The sequence below is a fragment of the Syngnathus acus genome, chromosome 2 (assembly GCF_901709675.1).
Source record: "Syngnathus acus chromosome 2, fSynAcu1.2, whole genome shotgun sequence".
Taxonomy (NCBI): domain Eukaryota; kingdom Metazoa; phylum Chordata; class Actinopteri; order Syngnathiformes; family Syngnathidae; genus Syngnathus; species Syngnathus acus.
In genome coordinates, this window is record NC_051088.1 from 25,315,472 (window position 1) to 25,337,485 (window position 22,014).

Sequence of the window (22,014 nt, forward strand, 5' to 3'; positions counted from 1 at the left end):
CAACTTGGCAGATTACAAAATGTGTCACAACGTGGCCCGGTTATTCAGAACGCGCTCATTTGAACCCCTTTTTTTCTTTTTGCACAAATAAATGAAGTTTTGATCTCGTCAAAGCCCGACATTGAAGAAAGGAAATCAAGCAATTTCAAATTGTTGTCTGCGCCCACACGGGACATCGCCCCGCGACGTCAAAAAACACATCATTTCCACCATGACTTGCTCAGTGGGTTAGTGGCGTCGTCCGTTAACCGCACCGTCAAAGTTAATCAGAAGTACACGCTGCTACAATTGAGTTGTGAACAACCGGGCCCCGTCGTCGTCATCCAAGGACTTTCCTGGGAAGACTACGCATGCGCACGAGGCATCACGTTGGCGGCGACGCCGTTGGATGGTCACTCGCAAGCAAAGCCAACCGCACGCACGCACGCACGCACGCACACGTGTCTGACGCCCAAACATTTGAGGCAAAACCGCCCGCCGATTGACAGACGGCCATTGGTGGCGGCGGACGTGGTCGCGGCACCGACCAAATAAATAAGCTCAAAAACAGTGTGTCGACCATTTCTTTGAAAATTCAGCGAGAGGAGAGCCCTCGGCACAAATCGAGACAATGTCTTCTTCGGGCCGCCCCGTCGCAGACTTGATGGGGAGAGGACCCCAAAAGGGGGTGACGCCACAGTGTGGCACAGACAGACGCCGCCCGCCCATGTCGACGCTCTGGGGATTGAGATCCAGGCCTCGATTCAAGCGCTCACAGGAGACGGAACGGAGGACCGCTCCGCCCAGGCCAACCGCCCGCCCGCCTCGCTCCGCACAATCACCACATTGAACAGCACTTCACAAACACGTACATTTGGCGGGTCTCCTTTGCCGTCACATGATGTCCACGAAAAACTCGCAGGGATTGCCCATGGCGTGCTGCAAGGACTGGCGGCTGGCGGTCAGCTCGGGGGGAAAGCTGGAGAGCTCTCTGCCGGGAGGCGCGACCTTGGGGGCCAGGCGGGCCAGGCAGTAGGGCGGCGGCAAGCCCAGGGGGCCGCGGGAGGATGCCTGGCTGGGCTCGCTGCGGGCACAGGGGAAGGGCGAGGGGGCGGCGGCAGCGGGGCGGCTCCCGTGCGAGCGGCTGCCGCTGGACCGGGCCCGGCTGTGATGGCTCATTTGGCTGCCGCGCCTCCCTCCCGCCTCCGACGCGCCGCACGCGGACTTGTGAGCCTTCTCCTTGCCTGCGCCGGGGTTAGAGCCACTGCTCCGGCTACCTGTGCACAAGACACAGTTGGTCCTACGTCAGCGGCAAGGCGATGCAAAGTGCCTGAACACAACACCATGACGACGGACGGCAACGCAGCTTTTGCCAGGAGCGCTTGAATGCTCTTTACAAGGCTGGCAGATGGACGGACGGGCCATTTGTAGTCGTGCGATAAGACTTTTCTGAAAACGCATTTGGGAAACGTAGAACATACTGTCATGAGCATATTTGCCGCTACGTCATAGAACATATGACCTAGTCATGAGCGTAGTTGCCAGCCGCTACGCCATCATTCAAATGGATCCGATCCAGATCCAAGTGAGGCGCTAGGCTGCTTGCTCTATTTTGGCCACGTGTGATGCCGGACAAAGAAATGGTTTCATTGCCTGAGACGAACTGTTTTTGATATTGCAAATTAGGCAGACACTTCAACGCGCTCTTTGGCGTGTCTGCAAGATGTGTATTTTCACTTTACAGACCTGTACGGGCAGGCATACAGACTGAGGACAGCAAGGCTGGATGGAGGGAGGGAGGGAAGGAGGGAGGGAGGAGAAAGCGGCGGAGAGAGAGGGAGGGAGGGATTGGACTGTGGTTGGGGGGGGGGCTGTTGCAGGCTTACCGGTTCCCCCGGTGTCCTGGGACTACCTCCTCCTTCAGTCTACGGTTGCCCAGCAGAAACAGAGGGAACAACACAATTACACACATCTTCCTCGGTAGCTAAACTAGGCTAAGCTAAGCTAAGCTAAACTAAGCTAAGCCCAGAACAGCCATCCGGGAACACACGTGATATATGGTGCCAAACAAACGGGAAGATGGATTCCAGATGGGCTGGCCCGTTCAACAAAGTGGGCGACCTGTGGGCCGCTAGTCCATTAGCTCTCTTACAGCAGATTTTTTTTTTTGGGCAAATTTCAACAGTGGCACAGGCGTGCGTACATACGTACGTCCATGGTGCATTTCACCCACCATCACCAAGAGGGAGGGAGGGAGGAAGGGAGGGAGGAAGGGAGGGAGCGAGGGAGAGCTGCAGTATTCCACACGGCCTCGATGCACACGGCAGGCAGACAGACAGACAGACAGACAGACAGACAGACAGACAGCGAGAGCGTGCGACATGAGGAGAAAGGTCTCGATTACGCAAACGGGCATGCTTCGAAAGTCAAGCGGACCCCCGCCGAGTCACCGTTGCCTTGGCACAGAGTCACTTATTTGCGTTGTTTCTTTTTTTTTCTCCATCTGTAATGCTTCAAAGATGCCACAAGGTAGCGCTAGAGAGTGGGACGCGATGCCGTTGAAGGAGTGAATGATTAACGGCAAGTTTAAAAAAATAAATAAAAATTCAACTGTGTTTCTCAACGTGAGTATGATAGCAAAGTCAGTGTTTTGCTTGGTGTTTCTTTCTTATCTTGACTGTTGATTGAAGGATGAGCCAAACTGCTGTCAACGCAAGCCCTTTGGGATTCCACTTTGTGACAGACTATGTGCCCTTTTCCTACATTCAAGAGTGGCCACGTAATGTGGCAGGTCGTCGTTTCGTTGACAGCACAAGTCAATCAATAAAGCGATAGATAGTGGCCGAACAAAGTGGCCAAAAGAAAAATAGGCCCACTATTTGTTGAGAAGACGCCGTTCCGCTTCGAGATTTGGAAAAATGTTTGTCGGCGGGCGGGCACGTCGCCACGAGCACTCACCCTCGCTGTGCTGGCTGCCCGCGCTCCCGCTGTGGAAGCTGTGGCACGGGTCCGAGTATCCGGGCGGGAAGCAGGGCGGCGCGGAGGGGAAGGGCGGGCAGGGGAAGGGCTGCCCCCCCATGGGCCAGGGGTTGCCGGCGGGGGGGAGCGCGGCCGAAGCGTCCTGCTCGGAGCCGCCGCTGCCGGAGCCCTCGTTCAAATTGAGCGAGGCCATGTCTTAGTGAAGAAACAAGCGGCCGATCAGGCGAGTGAGCTCAGGCAATCTCGCCAGCCACGGACGGACGGACGGCACGCCATCGACACTTTACTTTGGCAGAGGTCCCCGAAGGTGTAGTAGCACTGTTCCGAGAAGGTGATCTTGTTGACGGTATGTCTCAGGTAGCCGTGTTTGAGCAGACTGCTGGCGTACTTCCTGGCATCCCGCCGGTCTTTGAAGCCTTCCACTCGGGAGTAGAGCCAGTCCACCACGTCAGCGCCTGGCGCGGTGAGAAAAGTCACAGACTAACGGTGAAGCTGCTGCTGCTGCCGCCGCCGCTCTGTGTATGTCGCCGATACCAAGTAGCTAGCGAGCTCCGACTCCGCGTAGGCCGCTAATAACAAGTAACTAGCAAGGTACGACTGAATGTATGCCGCCAATGCCAAGTAGCTAGCTGGCTACGACTAAATGTATGCCGCCAATACCAAGTAGCTAGCTCGCTCAGACTAAACGTATACCACAAATATCAAGTAGCTAGCTAGCTACGACTAAATGGCCTGGTTTGTTCACAGAAGAAAGTTTTCTTTTGCTCACCAATGACAGCATTGGCAATGGTGATCTTTAGCCACATTCTGTCCCGGATCTCCAGGCCAGAGTCTGCCAACTGCATAATCTTGACGACGGTGGCCATGTCGGTTTTACTCGTCGATAGAGGCAAGTCGTCAAACTCTGCAAAGATGGCAAAACGACGAAGACAACAAGGACAAAACGATCCAAACGTGCGCTCTGCGATGATGCGACGGTGGCCCGTTAACTCGTTACCATAGTGGGGATACGGTCCCGTCAGGGCAGTGGTGTGCGAAATCCAGGCAGCGGGGTCGATGGGTCTCACCGGCTCAGCTGCTCAGAGACAATAACACGGCGTTGCTTTCCACGCCGTCCGTCTTTTGAGATGATTCTCATACGCGCCTGGCCGTCTTACCTCGAGGGATGGTGAAGTAGCTTCGAGGGGAGGGGTCCCAACATTTGGCAACAGTTAGACTGATTGGACTGAAAACGAGACACGGGCTCAGTCAGGAATAGTTCATCGTCAGTCGGCGCGGTTCTTCTTTGCGAACGTCCGCAATTCAGACACAAGCTCAACAACTCCGAATTTGGACAGGAGCCGATAGATACCAAAGGGGGATGCGCCGCTCTTCAAATGCCATTTGTGATGGAAATAGAAAAGCGAGATTGGCTTTTCTTTTGCGTGACTTACTAGAACATCTGAACTTTATCTGCAACAGCTCAAGGGCGTTTGAAACAGTGAATTTGACTGTGATTGGGCAAAATAAGTGTTGCATATTTGAGCAGATTTGGAAGCATGAGTTCTTACCCGGTTTTGGAAACAATCTCTCTCAGAATCCGCACGGCGTCGTCGTTGCTCATATTCTCAAAGTTGACGTCATTCACCTGAAGAAAGAGACGGCAGAGCTCGCTAACTGACGACTGGCGGAACAATATCAACTCACCGGATCCCCCCCCGCACCGCATTCTTCCCATACCGATTACATAGTAAGTGGCAATTCGTTTGACACGAAGCCCAAAAAATGCATCGCATAATCTGAGAGCTGTCTTTTTTAGACATAAATACCTACGTATATGTATGGTATGCATATATATTTTTTTTAAACAGCAGCCTTCTTCTTGTTTTTGTTGTTGTTTTTTTTAAACAGCAGCCTTCTTCTCATTCTTGACTCAAAACAGCCCTCTAGTGGCCGCGAAGAAAAGTGCGCGCGCGGTTGGATTGCTTTACAATTGAACGCTCGTCAAAAAGAGCAATGAAGACCCATGCACGGCAACATGGAAAGACGCAAAATGGAAGGAGCCACCATTGCGCTTCTGAAATGAAACCAGATGCTCTCTTTTCATACGCCGGCACGGTACCTGCAGGAGCATGTCGCCGGGTTCGATCCTGCCGTCGGCGGCCACGGCTCCTCCCTTCATGATGGAGCCGATGTAGATGCCGCCGTCGCCTCGGTCGTTACTCTGACCCACGATGCTGATGCCCAGAAAGTTGTACTTCTCTGGTGGCCGGAACAAAGAACGAGCTTCAGCGAGTGCAAAAGGAGCTATTTTGAACTTTAATTCAAGGAAGCCAATATAGTCAAGAAAATGGACGCATCACAGCTCGCACGCTTCTGCGCCGATAGTTTGCGGATGGATGCCAGGAAGTAGCTGGAAGTCAACGATGGGTGGCAAATGGGCGTGGCCAGCCATCAAAGATGTTGCGTCCAGCACGTTACCTTTGAGCCCGCGTGAAGCTCACTCACTCACCCATGTTGAGCGTGACGGTGATAATGTTGAGGCTCATGGTGGAGTCGGTGATGCTGCTGAACGATGAAGACTGCGAGGGCAGAGGGAGGGAGGGAGCGAGCGTGACGGCCCTGCGCGCGTGGCCGACGACCGGAGCCAATTTGGCCACTCACCCGGTCCATTTTGGCCACTTTGTGCCTGCGCCGGCGGAGCTTGTGCCTGCGCATCAGCTGCGAGGAGCTACTGTGCTCTGTGGAGCTGCTGAGCCTGAGAGGAAAAACAAACTCGGTAAACGGCGCGGGCGGGAAGTGAGGAAAAAATGCCCTTACCTGCTGGCGTCTTGGTCATCCTCGCTGTCGACGAAGGAGCTGGACTCCAGCTCGCTGCTCTCCACCGAGGGGCTGTCGTAAGCCGCGGCCGAGTCCCTGGCCGCGCGCTCCGATTTGGTGTGGCCGTTGATGCGAGGGACTGGGAACGAGCGGGAGACGGGTGGGCGTTGAGAGCGCCCGGCCGACGGACCGTGCCGCGCCCCCCAAATAGCAAACGCTCGCCCGCCCGGTCCGGTTTGTCGTATACTTACGCTGGCTTTCCCGAGCTCTCCTCCGCGCGCGCTCCCTTTCCCGCTCACGCCGGTGACTGAGGAGGGACTCGGTGCCCGTCTCGGGATCGGCGCCGTCGCGACTGCTCACCGCGTTGGCACTGCGATCGGGAAAAAGTCCGGTTGGCAGCAGACATTTGTGGTTCTGCACGTAATATGAGGTACGCGTTTCAAATGCAGCGCTCCGGCCGAAAGGTGACGCCTTTTCCGGGGTGACCAACAGTCAGGCCGGATAGCCGCCTTTTTCTGGCGAGACCCGTGGAAAGGCCGGCCGGAGGCTTCCGCTTTCAAAGTGAAGTGAGATGCGACGTGCAGAATGGCAGACCGGGGGGGTCTGCGGGAATTGTTATTCTGTCAGAGAGGCTTATGGGTCGAGGGGCTTTGCCGAAGCCGCGCGTCCACTTTGGCAAACGTGTTTCTTCCGCAAGCACGCATAACGTGAGTTAACGCTCGGCAAGGACGGGCGGCCGTGAGCCCAAGATGGACGCCGCCGGCGAGGCGCACGTCACGTCGCAACGTCGAGCGGGGCTCAGGACTACGAGCCGCATCTGGCCGCCGGCCGTGAGGCCACGGCCGCTTCCAGATCTGGAGCGACATGATTCAAGGCTAAACTGCAGCTGTGAACAAATGCAAAAAGCCCTTTTTTCAAATCCGCCAGCCCCTTTGCTTGCTGCAAATGTCTGCCCCCTCCCTCCCTCCCTCCCTCCCTCCCTCCCTCCCTCTTGGGAAACGGAGATGACTGCTTTTCATGTGTGCTCATCGGGATTAGCAACCTGCACATGGCAGGAATGCCGTGAATAAGGCACAAAAGGCAAATGAAGCGGTCATCATATCTAGGGAGAGCGGGAAAGGCAGGCTACGGCGAGGATGAGTTCATTTCATCATTTGCTCTGCTGACTCAAAGAGGAAAAGGAAAAAGGCTTCATCGTGTCACATTGCACCGCATGGAGGCAGTGGTCCGAACTCCAGCTGGCTGGGACCAATCAAATCGGGAGGACAAGATGATGTTTGGACAGGCCAGCAGAGAGCAATCTCGAGCCAAAGGCAGGATTAAGACGTACCGCTCGCTCAGGACATTTATTGCTTGTTCTCAATATAGAGCCTCGGGCCTGCCATGGCAACAACGGGCTATATTCGGCGCCGTATTCTCCAGGTATTGCTCATCGGGCTGCCTAGGGAATGCTCCGGCATGTGCCAAGGACGACGGCAATCGGGGCGCAAAGGAGAGAAAACCATTCCAAGGGCTGGTGACTCGAGAGGGGCCCGCCCGCAGACTGCATGCGGTGGCCGGCCGGCCAGCTGCCTGCTTGCAGACTGCATGCATGCGGTGGCCAGCCGGCCAGCTGCCTGACTGACTGCAGACTGCATGCAGTGGCCGGCCAGCTACCTGACTGACTGCATGCGTCGCTCTCCTTTCCCACGTGCCCCACCCACCATGGCGGGGCGTTCCCCTGGATTCTGGGTTGCGTATGCTGGGCTGCATTTTGGCCACGCCGCTGGAGGTGAAGTGCAACATGGTGGAGGAATTACAAAGACCTCATTTGAAGGAGCGAATGTCAAAATGCCCCTCCCACACGGGGCCACGGAGGCCTCTCTTCATACGGGCGTCTAACTTTCTTTACCATCGTTTGGCATCCTTCTGTCACGCCCTCAAATAAAAAAACAGAGTCTACTTTTATCTTGAAAAAACGTTCGGGGGGGAAAAAATGTTCTCAAAATAGCCCTATTTTTTCCCCCCCAAAAAGGTCTATTTTGGGAAGAGGAGTACTTGATCAGGTCACAGCATTTTTTTCTTTTCTCTTTTCTTTCCTTTTCCATGTGGCAGCCAGCACACATGGATGAGTGCTCTGAGTATCGAATGCTACTCAATGACTGGCTGCAGATAAAGAAGAACACCGCAACTGCATTTGTACAAAGAGGAGCCGAGAGAGCCAGCGAGCAGGGATCAAAAAGCGGCCCTGGAGCACAGTTGACCCCTGGCACGTACGCGGCACGTTCACGCATCGGCGCCGAGCAGCTTTTCCTGCCGCCCTCCCTCCCTCCCACCGTACATACATCTCTGCGCAGTCAAAAGGGACACCGACGATGACAAGCGGTGGGTGACGGACGGGCCTACTCACTGGAAGGAAGGGGGCCGGGAGTCACCGATGCCGCCAGTTCTTTCCAGAGGAGGCGGCAGCAGCTCCGGGTTGCTCTCTGTGCACTGGGATCCTCCATCAGAGTGAGCGCTCTCCGCCAGCACCAACTAGCGAACGGACGCAAAGCAGCAGTTCGACACTTTTGACAGTGGTCGTGTGTGTGTGTGTGAGATGAAGCGTGAGCGTCTTTAAACGCATCAACATGCTCATTGTTTTGACAAGTGAAGATGACGCCGCTCATGACAAGCAAGTAAGGGAGGGAGGGACAAATATAGGTTGCCAAGGTCTCACGCGGATCTAATGAAGCAGCCCAACCTAAACGCACTTGCAGTGGAGCTGAGCCGCATTTGCATGGCGCCGTCCTCATTTGCATTGCGGTGCCCGCGTTTGCATATCGTCAGACTTACCCAGGACACCACCCTGCCGTTGAAGCAAGGCAGCTTGGCGTTGTCGTCGGAAATCTCCTCTTTGACGACCCTACGGAGGGGCAAAGAAGCACAAGGTCAGGGCGCATCCGGAACGAGGATGACGTCATTGAAAGACAGCTCCATTAGCGTAGCCGCTCCATTTTGTTGGATACAAAAAGAACCTGGAGCCGTCTGATGATGTGCGCTGGCACCTTGGACGGACGGCAACGCAAAAAAAGGTTTCGTCCTTGTGGTTAACCGTTGACCCGCCGGGACAAAGTTCAACGGCAAAGCTGATGACGTGCTGCGGCAAGTCGCTTCCTCTTACCGGAACGGTGTCAATGATTGACCGGTCCGCGTGGGAATTTCTGGTATGGTCCAAATTTGCTGTTGGAGCGGAGACTCATCACGAATCTGTGATGAGTAGCGCTTGTAACGGATCAGTGAGGCTCGACGGGCTTCGGCTCGTGAAACGTGGATAGCGTCCGGTACGAATCGGGCGCAAATCAGCGCAGCCAGTTCAGCGAAGCCTCGATTCCATTCTGAGGAAGCCTTCCTCCCTCAAAGCGCGGAGAAAAATGGCGCCGGGAGAAAATGGCTGCCTGCAGCGCGGCAGGGGGTCCACCGGATGCTCATTTCCATTTCAAACAGCGTCTGCAAGCGCAACCCATTTGCGCTTCTCCTCCTTGGCTCAGCAGCCTGCCGCCCTCTCCTTTCTGTCGCCGGACCGTCCCGGCGTTCTCAGAGGCCCGAATGCGCTCGGAGCGGCCTCCGTTCGAGCGCCGAGAGGGAGAGAGAGAGAGCCTCTGGATAGCACTTGCCCAAAAAGCGCTGGAGGCCGCAGTCAGTCAGTCAAGCGGAGGCCCTCAGATAAACAACAGCACACGCCGCCATCAGAACAGGGCCGTTCGCCCGCCGTGATCGGAACCGGGCCGCTCGGCCATCACAACCAGGCGGCTCGGCCATCAGAACCAGGCCGCTCGGCGTCAATCCAAACATGACATAGAGCGGGCCCTCGCTTTCAGATGGCTTTCCTGGTGCTATTGTCGGATCGAAAGGCAAAGTGGACATCGCACATTTCCGTAGCCTCTGCGTGCACCCAAGGCGGGCAAACTACACTAAAGTGGTTTTGAAAAAAGTGTTTTTTGCCTGCAACACATTTCTCATGAATTATAGTTGACAATGTTTGAGAGAGCATGCTTCCTGACTTTTTACAAAATACATTTCTTATCGGGGCTTGGCGGACCATTCGGGAGGGATGCTGTTTGAAAGGAGAGACGAGCAAAAAGAAGGCATGTTCTCTCCTGTCATTCCTGTTTCGGGTCACGGATGAGTTGGAAGCGACCCCTTTGGGCGGCAGTACACCCCGGACTGGTCGCCGGTCAATGGCAGGGCACTCACGCCCGCCCGAGGACGATTCCGTGTCCGACAAAGCAAACGTCAATGCTTTTGGAGACAAAGATTCAAATGCAAACCGCTACGGGCTGCTAATCCAGTCCAGTCCAGTCCAGTCCAGTCCAATGACAATACGGGCGGTCTAATATTAGTCGCCGCGCTCACTCTTGTGGACGCCAAGTGCCAGCCAGCCAATGCAGACATGATCACGGCGAGAGAGAATCCAGTCCGTTCAAATGAAAGATGGAATGTTTGATACGGCTCTTGGACGGTGAGTGAGAATCGATATTGTACGGAGGGGCCATGGAACACATTCAAGATTGACGGATAGAATCAATCGCGACACAAAGCAGAATAATAAGGAAGCCGACTGTTCACCTGCAGACATGACGCCGCAACGAACGTGAGTGAGTGTGCGCGCGAGCGAGCGCGCGTGCGTGATTCGAAGGCCACCGGACGGATCTGGTCTGAGCTCGAACACTCGTCTCCCTGGCTCGTCCACGGCGCACTGGCCGGCCGGGAATAACGAGCAGGTGCCAGGAAGCGTGCGAACCCGCGCGCGCGCGCGCGCCTGCCCGCCCGCACGCACGCGCTGCTCCCGGCAATCAGACAATCGGCACAACAACAAGCACAACGACACTCACCCGAAATCCTGGTCCATCGATTTGAAGAAGAATTTGTAGCTGTGCACGGGTCGGTTGCTGAGCACATTTTTGAAATCGGCTAAGGTGACTTTGTCCGGAGAAACCGCCAATTTGACCAGATAGGGAGTCTCCTCCTCGTCGATGTGATAAATGATTTTGGTCTCCGCCATGAGACCGAGAGGAGGGCGAGCATTGACAGAGGCACACCGCAAGAGAACGGCAACAACTGTGGGCTGCCGCCGCGGCCGCCGCTCCGCTTACAGGCAGCAGAACGAGCAGCACGCGCTAGTAAACGAGCGTCCGCTTCGGGGACGAGCCCCGCGTGGACTCGGACATGTTGGCCGTCTTTCTGCTCCACCGCGGGCTGTCAAACAGGAAGGGACCGTCCACATCCACATCCACATCCTTGCCATTCGCTGCTGGGAGGAACGTTCGCTCGCTTCGCTGGCGACGCGCTGCTGCCACCGAGTGGCGCTTTCGGGGACTGGTCGCGCACGCTAGGCGGCGGAAGAGCGGTGAGATGGATGCGGCCCGCGTCGCCGCCATATTGGGTGTGGACGACCTTCATTTGTCAATCGTTTGACACCACCACGCCCTCGTTCATTTGTATTTCAAATCTTCATACCAAATACATGGGTGTGAGGTTCCAAATATTGGTCATCAAATGCCGGAGGAGCTTAACTGCACTCCAGACAAGACATACCCCCAGCCCAGCCCCGGTGTCGCGTAAATACGACGAGGCGACTGGGATTTACTTTTCACAGGGGAAAAAAAAGGCCCCCACCCTCAAATGTTCTGTAATGATTCATTGGTGAAAATGAGCCGTTTTCAAAGTCATTGTCGTGTTGCCGCAAGTCGTGTTCATAGAACAGTGTCGGTCGGGGAACATGGCTTGCAGTTATGGATTTTTCACCCCAAGCTTTCTTTGTGTCTTATGTATTTATTTATTAATACTGTCATTGTTTGGATAAATCGATTCCAAAAGTCTATGGTTTACGATTGTTTTTTGGTTTTTTTACACATTGGAAACGAATTTAGAAATATAAAAACAAGTTAGGAAAGTAATGTGCCACAACATTTGGCGACCTAGTCCGTATACAGTGAACATTGGTTTGCAAATAACAATACAGCAGAATGTATGCAACAAAAAACAAAGGGTGCAAAAGCAACTATTGTCATATGAAAAGACCTTTGAGCGCCGTATGCATGCACATGACACCTAATCCACGCCAGAAAACATTTGGGGGGGGGCATGCCACCTCAAAATGGCAAATAAAAGTGAATAAACGTGATCAAATCCAAAAAAAGTCAAAGCTACGTGCCGTGTTGCTCGGTTGTCATTTCGTCCCCCTTGGGCGGCGTTTGCCCTGGTCCTGCCAGCAGCAGCGTGTCCCGAGCTCCTCACTTCCACAGCTTGCCATCAAAGTCTGCATGAGGACAGAACGCACACGCACGTTAATTCGTGTGGCAAGCCAACTGCTCGGCCTCCTCTGGCCGCTTACCCTTGTTGCAGTCTTTGCTCATGTCTCGCTCTTTCAGGAGGTTGTTTTTGTAATCTGTGCAGCGTGCGTGCGTGCGTGCGTGCATCAACACACACACACACACGCACGCACGCACGCACGCGCGCGCGTGCATCAACACACACACACGCACGCACGCACGCACGCACGCGCGCGCACACACACACACACACACACACACACACACACACACACACACACACACACACACACACACACACACACACACACACACACACACACACACACACACACACACACACACACACACACACACACACACACACACACACACACACACACACACACACACACACACACACACACACACACACACACACACACACACACACACACACACACACACACACACACACACACACACACACACACAAAGTCAGGAGTTTCCTTTTCCACGTTGGCAGAGTGGACGCAATCTACTACCTGAACTCGACGGCTCTGGGTCGCGGCTCTTCAGCTCCGTGCAGTCCGACGAGCGTTCACCTTCATAGATGACGTTTCTCCTGCAAAGACATCAAAGAGTTTTTCTCCCCCACAAACGCATCGCATTTAGCAACATTTGCTTTTGCGTGGCTCTTACTCGTCATATCTGCCCAGGTGGTATGCCAGGCCTGCAAGGAATGTCGAAAGAATCAAAAGGGTGTTTGGCGCTGTACGCTAGCCGCCAACTAAACAGGACACCTCTCTTTTTGCGCCGACGAGTCAGCGCGAGGATTGCGACTCCGACGAAGGCCAGAAGCAGGAAGGCCGCCAGGAAGTAGCCCACGTGCTGAACCACATGGCTCCGATGCTCCGGGAGGATGACGTTGACCACATGAGGACTGTCAACGTCTTTGATTCCTGCGAAGATACGTCAATACTTGAGTCTTGACGGGTGGACCGGCGCAATGCCTGCTCTAGACGCTGGTCCCCATCCTTCCAGAATATTGCGGGCCCGCCCGCCGCGTGGAAACAAAACAAAAGGGTGACTTAACCCCTTCAAGGATTCTCCTTGTCCCATTTCCCCTTTTTCAAAGTCAGAGAGAGGAAAAGTAAAGCGCACGGGATTCATGTCGCCAGTAATGACTTCCAGACCCCTTTTTTCCATCCTCGAGGGGAAAAAAAAAAAAAAGACAGGCTGACCACAGCCGAGAGGAAAAGTGCGAGAAGGGACAAATTCTCTCATGCGCTCTGTCTGCCTGTCGCTTTTTGATTCACCGTTTTCTACGTTGGTGGAAGGCAGTAGCAAAAGAGGTCAATAGAACGTAAGGTCCAAGAAGGACTATGTCCTGAGAGCGAGCTCTCATGCGTTTGGAATGCGCACTCGGCCCTCGTCCGCGTTGACTACTAGGTTGGCGTCAAAGTGCAGGCGGGGCGGGGCGCCAATCATTTCAATAAGAATTGGAGCCAAGGCAAAGCCATGGGAGAAACTGCATGCTGGACTCTGAGCGCATCCGGTATGCTCCCGCCCCCGCAGGCAGGACCCAGCTGCTCTGATAAACACGAGTGAGCAGCGGGGCTTTGGACGCAACCAACAAGCGTGGTCAACCTTCCTCACAAGAAAAAGCTGCAGACGGTCACACCGAAGACAAGACAACCTTGCCAAATTGAACGAACGGCAAAGGACACAAAGCCACTGGCAAAGGACACAAAGCCACTGTCAAAGCTTTTTCTCCCCCAGCCACCCAGCGCAAAACAGTTTAAGGTACTTTTGCGAGCGGCATCAATCCCACGATGGTGACGATTTGGCCAGTTGGCGGATCTGAGAGAGGGAGGGCTGCTCCGCTGCGGGAGAGGCCACAATCTTTGCCACTCAAAGCGACCCTTCTCATTCCCTTTAGAGAATCCGAGTCGGCCCGTTTGCGCGGTGCGGCTTGCCCCGTCCGTCGTGAAAATCAGAATTGGCGCCATGGCCCGGCTACACCCTTCGCAAAAGCGGAGCCAAGTATCTGTCGCATCGCCTCTCAGTGTTTCCACACACGATTCTCAAAAGTGACTCGTCAGTCTCTTTGAGTTGCGACGGGCTTACTTGGTTCCGGTCGGTCGTCGGGGAAGGCCTCCGAAGCCGCGGTGGGCTCCGTGGCTAGCCAAGGTACCACGGTGAGTCGAAAGACGCGTCTCTCGTGCAGGCCGCAGTAGTGGTGGTGCAGGTGGCAGGAGTAGAGGCCTCGATCGAGCGGCCGCAAGTCGGAAATGGACAGCGAGAAGTCGCCGAGGCGAAAGGCGTCGTCGGCCACGCTCATCTTGTTGCGGGCCACCAGCGGCCCGTAATCCCGCCGCTCTCCCGAAGCGTAGAGGTCCACCAGGCGCTCGGCTCTGTCGGGACGCACGCCCGGGGGCTGGAAGTCCCAGTGGACCACCTGCTGCTGGTCCTCCTGGAGCCCGTCCCTCCACAGGGGGTGGCGGTTGACGCACGGCAGCACCAGCGAGCTGCCCAGCAAGGCCACCAGCACCGTCTTCTCTCCGTCCCAGTAACGCTTCTGCTTGAGCGCTGTCGCGCGGCAAGAAAAGCGCCCTGGTCAAGCTACGCCCTTAAAAGCGTGTTCAATTGGACCCACTTGCTTGCTTTGGGTTATTTGTTTCCAGCAATGACAATGACTTGTCGCAGCGTTGTTAAGGGTGTAGCCTCCCTCCCTCCCTCGCAACCGTGGCGACACTCACCTGACTTGGTCACGTTCAGCTGAATGCGAACAGATTGTTGATTCTGGCAGTAGTGATGGTGCAGATTACACGTGTACACTCCTCGGTCACTCTGCACCACATCTGGCGGAAGGAAGAAGGGGTCACACATGCGTCGGAGTGAAAACATGCTTGTTCTGTAACTGGCGTGTAGGCTTGGCCTCAAAAGCACTTTCCCAAGAGTCGAGGGCAATCGGATGCCATATTAGCTCACGAACCAACGTTTGCAAGCCAGCCACAACAGCTCGGCGAGTCTTACTGGTGATGACGAGGGAGAAGTTGCCGTCTTGGAACGCCGAGCCCGGAATGGAAAGGCGCCCCTTGTTGGCGCTGTCGTAGAGCCTCGGGCGGGCGGCGGGGGACATATCCAGGAGGCGCTCCACCGAGTATTTGGGCGTGTTGCGGATCACGTCCCAGTGCACCACCCTCTGGCGGTCCCTCAGTCTGTCCTGGGTCCACAGCGCGCGAGGGCTGTGGCAAGGCAGGACGGCCCGGCTGCCGACGGCCAGCGTGATGTTCTTGGCTTGGAGCGGCCTGCCGTTGCCGCTCCCCTGAGCCCGCGCTGGTGTCGGAAACCAACACACACACACACGCACGCCTTAGCCAAACGCGACGCTGGTTACAAACGGAAGCTGTCGGCAAAAACAACAAAAAAACACTTCACCTACTGGCGGGAAGAGCACGACGACAACTGAAACGGACAAAAACAGGGCAATTAGTCTTATGTGAGTGGGGGTTGCAGCTCAACCCCGAAGCACAAAGAAAAGTGACGAAAGCTACAAAAAGGAGACCATTTCGGTGGCTTTAGGTGTGCGCCCAAGGCTAAACCAAAAAACAACCAGGCTGCCAATGCACTTTCCGTGACATCAGCCATTTTGCTGAGGTCCTATATTTACCACCTCCATATATTTCCAATCACTTACGAACCTCACTGGGCTGACGTCAACTTTTTGCAAATGTTGACGGTTTATTGCAGTGTCTTTCTTTTTTTGCCTTTAAACACTAAGCCGGTGTTGTGCAGGTCTCTTTGAAATGCTCAATTAAGACCCGATCATGAAATCCTCCCGCTGAGAAAGGCTCGTTAGTGAATGAGGAGGCTGCTGAAAAACGCTGACTCCTCCATCTGCTCACACCAAAGTTAACAAGAAACACATTGGGCCAAAACCATAGCAGGAAAAAAAAAATCCCCCTGGCCAAGGCGACTCATGTTTGTTGGCAACGTGCCTTTCACGACCAGTCTTGTGCCATCTTAAGAACCTTTCGGATTGGAGTACCGCTGACCCAGTTCATTTATTTAGTCAAAACTAACGGCGACATAAACATTCTGCATAGTTTTGGCGAGGCAGAAACTTTCTTCGGCGCGGTGGCTCTTCGCAAAGCGCAAGTGTGTTTCCTAACAAAGATTGAGCATCTTTCCAGAGCAAAATACAGTCGGTGGATGAACGGAATGTGTGACTAAGCCGAACCCATTCTTTTGAAAGAACAACAAGAAGCTTACCTGGCAGCAGAGTCACAAAGACGACGTGCATGTCTGGCTCGGATGGGACAAAAGTTAGCAAATCAAGTAGGTCACCACGGAGCGACTGGAGTGGACCGTACGGTACTTGTTCTGGTCGTCTGAGTGGACGGACGGTTGGATGGCCTGCCCTGCACACGTCTGGATGGGCTGCCGACTGCTCGCCTCGCCCCGCCCCGCAGCCCCTGAAACCCAACACCGGGCAAAACTCACGAGCGGGGGATGCTTGTTTTCTCCTTTTGCTCCAAATCAGGCTGGTTGACAGCGATTCCGGTGGATTAACCCCCACCCCTCACTTTTGAACAATCACACGTTCACACGTGTTTCACCACTTTAATTCTCCCAGCAAGAATGTCTAGACCGCAGAAAGAGGGAGGGAGGGAGGGGGTTGTAGTCATCGCGGTGGGCATTCTTCGCTTGGCGGCAGTGCCACCTACAGCATCGAAGAGGAACTGCGCCCGGTGTTCAACAAAAACCGGAACAAGAGCAGACTGACTGCACTTGTGATTTGATTTCAAATCATGACGCTGACGATGATGAAAACAAGACGACCGGGACCACGGAGAGCAAGTTGTTTATCTCGCGTGAGGTCAAAAGGCTCTCAGTTTCTTCGGTTTCCGTGTTGTCTTATGAAGAGCTTGGGCGTGTTCCATCCCTCTGGCGCCTTCTTCAGCCCAGCGCGCATCCAAATCCGTTTCAGGTCCTTCTCAAAACGTTTCTGCACAAACAAAACAATCTTGTTGAAATTTCTCCACAAAAAATTCTCTCACATGACACGGTTGGATTTCGAGTGAATTTTCATTCCCCCCGATGAAATCGAGAAGAGCCCCAAAGCTTTTTGCCGTCAACCGAACCGATCTGGCAGAACGTACCTGCTTCTTTCTGCCCCTGCTCTCCCGCACTCTCCTCCGGAGGAATTTGGTCCGTTTCAACAGCTTCTTGTACTTGTGCCGGTTCATTTTGCGGCGCCGGATCTCCAGGACGTTTTTGCAAGCGAGGGGCGCATCGACGTCCTCCTCAAGAACTGGCAGCTCCCGCTGCGGCAGGGGAGGAAGAGAGTAGCGCAGCGAGAGCCACGTTTCCAGAGGACTCACGCACAGCTTACGGGGTACCAGCATCTCGTCCGGTTCCGGCTCCGCTCGGAGCCATCGAGGCGGATGGCGGTTGTCGGCCGCTGTGGTGTAACGCGGCGCCCTGCTGCCGAGGGGGCGGGCGGACGCCAGAAGTGCCGGCTGCGCACTGCCACCTGCGACACCTCCGTGGCAAAGGACGCATCAGAATACAGTTGGTTAGCTACAGAAGTCACAAGATGGTCGCGAAATATTGGAAATCCATTCAACGCGCAAAGAAGCAAGGACTTTCATACAAAGTCGTCTCTCGGGCGACGTGACGTGTTGAAGATACTCCCCACACAACTTAGAGCATGACGGCAAGCGTGCAAAAACCCCGGCTCATCGTGATTGCCGCCGTAGGCGATATTAGCAAATAAATGCCGCATGAATATGCACACATGCGGTGGGTGCAGCGCAGCGCAGCGCAGCAAACGCACGCCCTTCATACTTACAAATGGTCCTGTGCAGCAGACGAAGACGAGGGAGGAGTTTGGAGGTCAACATCGTTCGGAGAGCATCAACAGCCTGCCTGCCAAGTCATCAGGAGTGGGTTGCCATGCCAATGTCCTGTGGAATGCTCATCGTTATGTGCACGCTCGCAACATCGAAACACATTCTCTTGACGTCTCGTAGCGTCACAAACAAAACAAAACAAAACGGACGCGTCAAAGTCTGTTTTGATGCGGCTACGTCTTGCCTTTGGGTAGACCGATGGAGCTCACCTCAACTCGAGTGCGCTCATTTCGCCCGATTCCACGAGACGTGCACGCTAATGCTAACGCGCTAACAAAGGACGCTGGCGAGAGATCAAGTGCTCTTCTCTTTTCGAGCGAAAGCGGAGGCGACCGGACCGCTTCTCCTGGAGCAGTTGAGCACCGAAGAATTGACTTTACCTCAAACGATCGATGAGTCTGAAGAGCGTTTCCAATGTGACACAACACCGGGCGTCCACTTCCGCTCGGTGTCGCACAAATTGGACGTACTTCCGCTTACCGGGCTCGCGCGGCTCCTTCTTCTTCCTTGTCATTTAACGGCCGACGCCGACTATAGCACATTACCGCCACCCTCCGGATGGCTTACAGACCATAAGTGAAGACTTCATACAAAACCAATATAATTTAGTCATATACAAATACTTTCACCACTGAATTCTTTAGGTTTGTTGTTTGAAATAGTATCACTCTGTGATCTGACCACACACTTCAATTATTTTTTCGACAGAAATGCAGTAATCCCTCGCTATATCACGGTTCACCTTTCACGCCCTTGCTGCTTCACGGATTTTTTTTCCACAGTGCCTTGTATTACGGCTTCAGAAGAAAGAGATACGACAGAGTGGAGTCAGGCCGCAGAGGCGCACTATATAGTACGTACTTTGTATTGACGAAAAGTATTATTTCACTGCAGTTATCTGGAAGAAAGTGTTTACTTCTCGGACGATGAGTCACTGCCACAGGACAGGAGCGCCTTTTTTAATCTTTGTGAGGAACATCATCTTCTGATAAAACCAACTTCCTTTCAAATTCTAGACGTTGTTTGCAACGTATCACAAAGTCCACTCCCAATCATAACATCATGGCTCCGTCCGTCCGTGTCTTGGCTGATTGATGGCTAGCCAGCCAGCCAGCCAGACGCAACAAATCACTCTTGACCAACACGTGGGCAACAATTCACTCTTGACAGTGGGTGATGGGAGGGAATGAGGTTCTCCTGCCAAGGACATGCCAGTCTCTGCTGGTCTCGTTCCACTGCACGGCATTCCACGGGGCAATCCCAGTTTTCCACGGGGCAATCCCAGTTCAAGCGGGGTGTCAACCATGCTGCAAGGAACACTTGTGTCCTCCCTCACTTAGCCAGCTGGTCCATTTGCCAGAAAAGCTCGGCGACGACGGGAAGCCATTGAAGCGCCCGAGCTGAAGTGGAGACAGAAGATGGCAGGAAATTGAAGCCTAGCGGGAGGGAGGGATCTTCACGGGGCTTCTTCCAGACACGCCCTGTTGGCCAGGATGCGCAAGCTTTGACCTCACCGACATTTGGAGCAGAAAGTTGCGGCGGCGGCGGCGCCTCCTCTGAGCGTGCAAAATTGCCTTCAATGTGATTTTACTCCTTTGACACCGTCGTCGTGCTTGAGCGTCATTACGGCCAGAATTCGAGGCGCTGATAACAGAGCGCCATTTTGGCTAGTTTGAGGGCAACTCCGCAGCACACGCTCGCTCCGATGATTTGAAAATGCACGTCACATTTGGGTCTTGGCTGAATGCAACTCTGTCCGAGCCCCTTTTTGTCTGCCGGGTTGGGAAGCCGCTAGAGCGGGTGGCCACCAGGTGAGATTGCCGTACCTCCCAGCGCATGCGTGCCTTTGATTTCTATACGCCTGTGGCTAACAGGAGCCAGCTGCAGCTCCCTCTGGGGAGCTTACTGTCCAAATCTCCACCCACCCATTTCTCTATTGCGCTCCCTCGAATAAGATCTCTGCGTGGAGCCTACACGCTGACACTATCTGCCGATCTGCGTGGACGCAAAAGTGCCCAAAGCCGCAGCTGCCCCCACTTTGGCAACGGCCTCAAATTCAATGAAAAGGCCGTCGTGCCCAAGACTCGCACTTGTTCGGACGGCGACTGCCGGCAAGTTCTGCGCGGAGAAGACATTCTCTGGCAGCAAGAGAAGGGGCGCAGTTGCCCAGTCAAGCCAGAGTGTTCATGAAAAGCCAATGTGTGTGACTGAGTTGGCTCCTGCTCACAGCCCTTTGGCTCACACTTCATAGGTGGCCTGCCTGCAACCTGCCTGCAACCTGCCTGCCTGCCTGCGTGGCTGCCTGAGACCTGCCTGCACACACGCACACTCGCCACACTCAGCCTCAAGTCTCACAAACGCACAACCCAACGAGCAAGTGCAGTAGCAACGTCAATCACGCAGCGTGAATACATCTAGCTGGATGTTGAATCCAAAGCAAGCAGCCTTTACAGTAGAAGGCTCCGGCGGCGGTGACAGACGTGACACGAGACGTGACACGAGACGTGATGCGGCTCAGATCATTTGGGTTGCAACTTACAAATGATGGCAGGCAGGTGGTGCTGCAACTAGCAATGGCAATCAAAGTCCAAGAACAGAAGCACACAGTCAGCGCTTCCCTCTCTGACTAAGATAACCCACCGTCGTGTACTTGTTGTCCGCTTCCAAGTGAACTTTTTTTTTTTTTCTTTTCAAAAAGAGTCTCTAAGCTCCCAGTTCAAGTTTGTTGTCAAACACAAAAGGTCAGAGAATATTTGTATCATTCGTAGCAAGTGACCCAATGATTCAACTTTTGCCTCCACCCAGCGCAGCTTGGGATCTTGGTGCGGGCCTTCGCATGAAAGCAACTTTAGCCAGCGCTTCTGTTCTTTGGACAACGGCGAGCTCGTCATTCCCGTACGGCCATTGAGTATGTTACCGAGGCTCTTGAATTAAAGCTGCCCGCCGCCGCCGCCGCCTTCCATTTCCAATGGCGTCTTGCGGTGGCCGGACAAACCGGGTCGCTGTCCGAAAAGGCTCGTCGTGCCTGGCATCTTTACGAGCGCTCCGTGCATCCATCCTTCATTGGGCTCCGACACCTCCTCTGAGAGGCGGCCAATCATTCCTCAGGCTTCTGGCCTGGCAGGCCAGATCTAACGTTACTCAACAAGAAATGGTTGCTGGTGTTGGCACGCACTCGGCGTGTAATGAGGCTGGCTCCTCTGTCCCCAGAGGACAACGTTGTATTTTTAGGCGTCGCGTTACGTTGCCACATTGCGCCGATGCCCGTCTACGGGTTGCAGTCGGAGCCTTTGCGCTCGCTCGCTCGCTCGGTGCCTATTCGACCCAGGGTTGCGCGTGATTTACGATTTCACGCCCACAAATCAGCAGTCGGACTGAAATTCTGTGACGATGCCAGCGAGCGAGGAAAAAAAAAGGTTGGCTGGATGTTTGGAGCCTGTTTAAAGCAGCCAGCGAGCTCACCGTGAGCCCAGAGACAGATGTTGCTTGAAGGAGGACAGGACGTTGTGGACATTCGGGCTACGAGGCCGGTGGGCCGTCCTCCGCTCTCTTTTAGCTGTGATCCGAGTGACTAGAATGCATCCCGGGACCACCTGAGCGAAGACGCTTTATGCACTTGATTATAATCAAGTGCGCGTGTGGCTCCTCTTTGGGTCAAAGGTCAACCCAGCCGTCTGCCTTGTACACACGTGGTTCGTATTTAGGAAGACGGCGCTGATCCAATGGCCGATATGGCTCCGTTTGTGTCGAAAGGAATTTCAAGCAAAAGAAGGGCTTTGTGAAACTGCTGCAACGGAGAGCGTGCGGGGTGCCGGGCCAGGCGAGCAGAGAGCCAGGCGAGCAGAAAGCCAAGCTTGCGTGGCGAGCAGAGAGCCAAGCTTGCGTGGCGAGCAGAGAGCCAAGCTTGCGTGGCGAGCAGAGAGCCAAGCTTGCGTGGCGAGCAGAGAGCCAAGCTTGCGTGGCGAGCAGAGAGCCAAGCTTGCGTGGCGAGCAGAGAGCCAAGCTTGCGTGGCGAGCTCTTGCCTGTTGGACCAGTGCAGGGAGGGCACGGATCACCCAGCTGA

General features: G+C 54.6%; 3 protein-coding genes across 6 annotated transcripts; all 3 read right to left on the reverse strand.

Moving 5' to 3' along the window:
• Positions 1–442: 442 nt before the first annotated feature.
• Positions 443–11,080, reverse strand: dvl1a (dishevelled segment polarity protein 1a). 3 transcript variants are annotated; one of them, XM_037246227.1, is made up of 15 exons: positions 10,611–10,780; positions 8,572–8,641; positions 8,147–8,271; positions 6,009–6,127; positions 5,758–5,896; positions 5,602–5,695; positions 5,450–5,519; positions 5,060–5,199; positions 4,509–4,585; positions 4,116–4,183; positions 3,956–4,033; positions 3,728–3,862; positions 3,246–3,413; positions 2,938–3,153; positions 874–1,256 (listed from the first exon to the last, which is right to left on the reverse strand). In XM_037246227.1, the coding sequence occupies exons 1-15, from the start codon at positions 10,778–10,780 to the stop codon at positions 874–876; spliced, it is 2,052 nt and encodes a 683-aa protein (XP_037102122.1). The 3 variants fall into 3 exon arrangements, with proteins under 3 accessions (XP_037102121.1, XP_037102122.1, XP_037102123.1); XM_037246228.1 differs by adding an exon at positions 1,866–1,904 and having other exon boundaries at positions 1,140–1,256; positions 3,728–4,033; positions 10,611–11,080; XM_037246226.1 differs by having other exon boundaries at positions 443–1,256; positions 3,728–4,033.
• A 450-nt stretch (positions 11,081–11,530) lies between these two features.
• Positions 11,531–16,507, reverse strand: LOC119119725 (matrix remodeling-associated protein 8-like). Its single transcript, XM_037246288.1, has 10 exons — positions 16,308–16,507; positions 15,474–15,500; positions 15,069–15,371; positions 14,792–14,893; positions 14,160–14,621; positions 12,833–12,991; positions 12,732–12,762; positions 12,575–12,654; positions 12,113–12,166; positions 11,531–12,037 (listed from the first exon to the last, which is right to left on the reverse strand). Exons 1-10 carry the CDS (start codon positions 16,336–16,338, stop codon positions 12,012–12,014), a joined length of 1,275 nt encoding a protein of 424 aa, XP_037102183.1. The 5' UTR covers positions 16,339–16,507; the 3' UTR covers positions 11,531–12,011.
• A 137-nt stretch (positions 16,508–16,644) lies between these two features.
• Positions 16,645–18,458, reverse strand: aurkaip1 (aurora kinase A interacting protein 1). Of its 2 annotated transcripts, none has more exons than XM_037246360.1 (4): positions 18,331–18,458; positions 17,890–18,004; positions 17,198–17,580; positions 16,645–17,043 (listed from the first exon to the last, which is right to left on the reverse strand). In XM_037246360.1, the coding sequence occupies exons 2-4, from the start codon at positions 17,939–17,941 to the stop codon at positions 16,927–16,929; spliced, it is 552 nt and encodes a 183-aa protein (XP_037102255.1). In that variant the 5' UTR covers positions 17,942–18,004; positions 18,331–18,458; the 3' UTR covers positions 16,645–16,926. The 2 variants fall into 2 exon arrangements, with proteins under 2 accessions (XP_037102255.1, XP_037102254.1); XM_037246359.1 differs by having other exon boundaries at positions 17,198–17,592.
• Between the last annotated feature and the right edge of the window lie 3,556 nt (positions 18,459–22,014).

What these genes read in the sequence shown, in the direction of transcription:
- LOC119119725 (XM_037246288.1), bottom strand. Translation starts at nt 16,338, where the DNA reads ATGCACGTCGTCTTTGTGACTCTGCTGCCAG. An exon ending in CGACGACCGACCGGAACCAA is followed by an intron (nt 12,992 to 14,159) that starts GTAAGCCCGTCG and finishes GTATCTTCGCAG; the next exon opens with GAATCAAAGACGTTGACAGT. An exon ending in TCGTCGGCGCAAAAAGAGAG is followed by an intron (nt 12,763 to 12,832) that starts GTGTCCTGTTTA and finishes CATTCCTTGCAG; the next exon opens with GCCTGGCATACCACCTGGGC.
- aurkaip1 (XM_037246359.1), bottom strand. Translation starts at nt 17,941, where the DNA reads ATGTTGACCTCCAAACTCCTCCCTCGTCTTCGTCTGCTGCACAGGACC. An exon ending in TCTGCTGCACAGGACCATTT is followed by an intron (nt 17,593 to 17,889) that starts GTAAGTATGAAG and finishes TCTGATGCGTCC; the next exon opens with TTTGCCACGGAGGTGTCGCA. An exon ending in GCAGGGGCAGAAAGAAGCAG is followed by an intron (nt 17,044 to 17,197) that starts GTACGTTCTGCC and finishes TTGTTTGTGCAG; the next exon opens with AAACGTTTTGAGAAGGACCT.
- dvl1a (XM_037246226.1), bottom strand. Translation starts at nt 10,780, where the DNA reads ATGGCGGAGACCAAAATCATTTATCACATCGACGAGGAGGAGACTCCC. An exon ending in GATGACCAAGACGCCAGCAG is followed by an intron (nt 5,696 to 5,757) that starts GTAAGGGCATTT and finishes TTTTCCTCTCAG; the next exon opens with GCTCAGCAGCTCCACAGAGC. An exon ending in GGGCAGCCAGCACAGCGAGG is followed by an intron (nt 1,257 to 2,937) that starts GTGAGTGCTCGT and finishes TCTTGTGCACAG; the next exon opens with GTAGCCGGAGCAGTGGCTCT.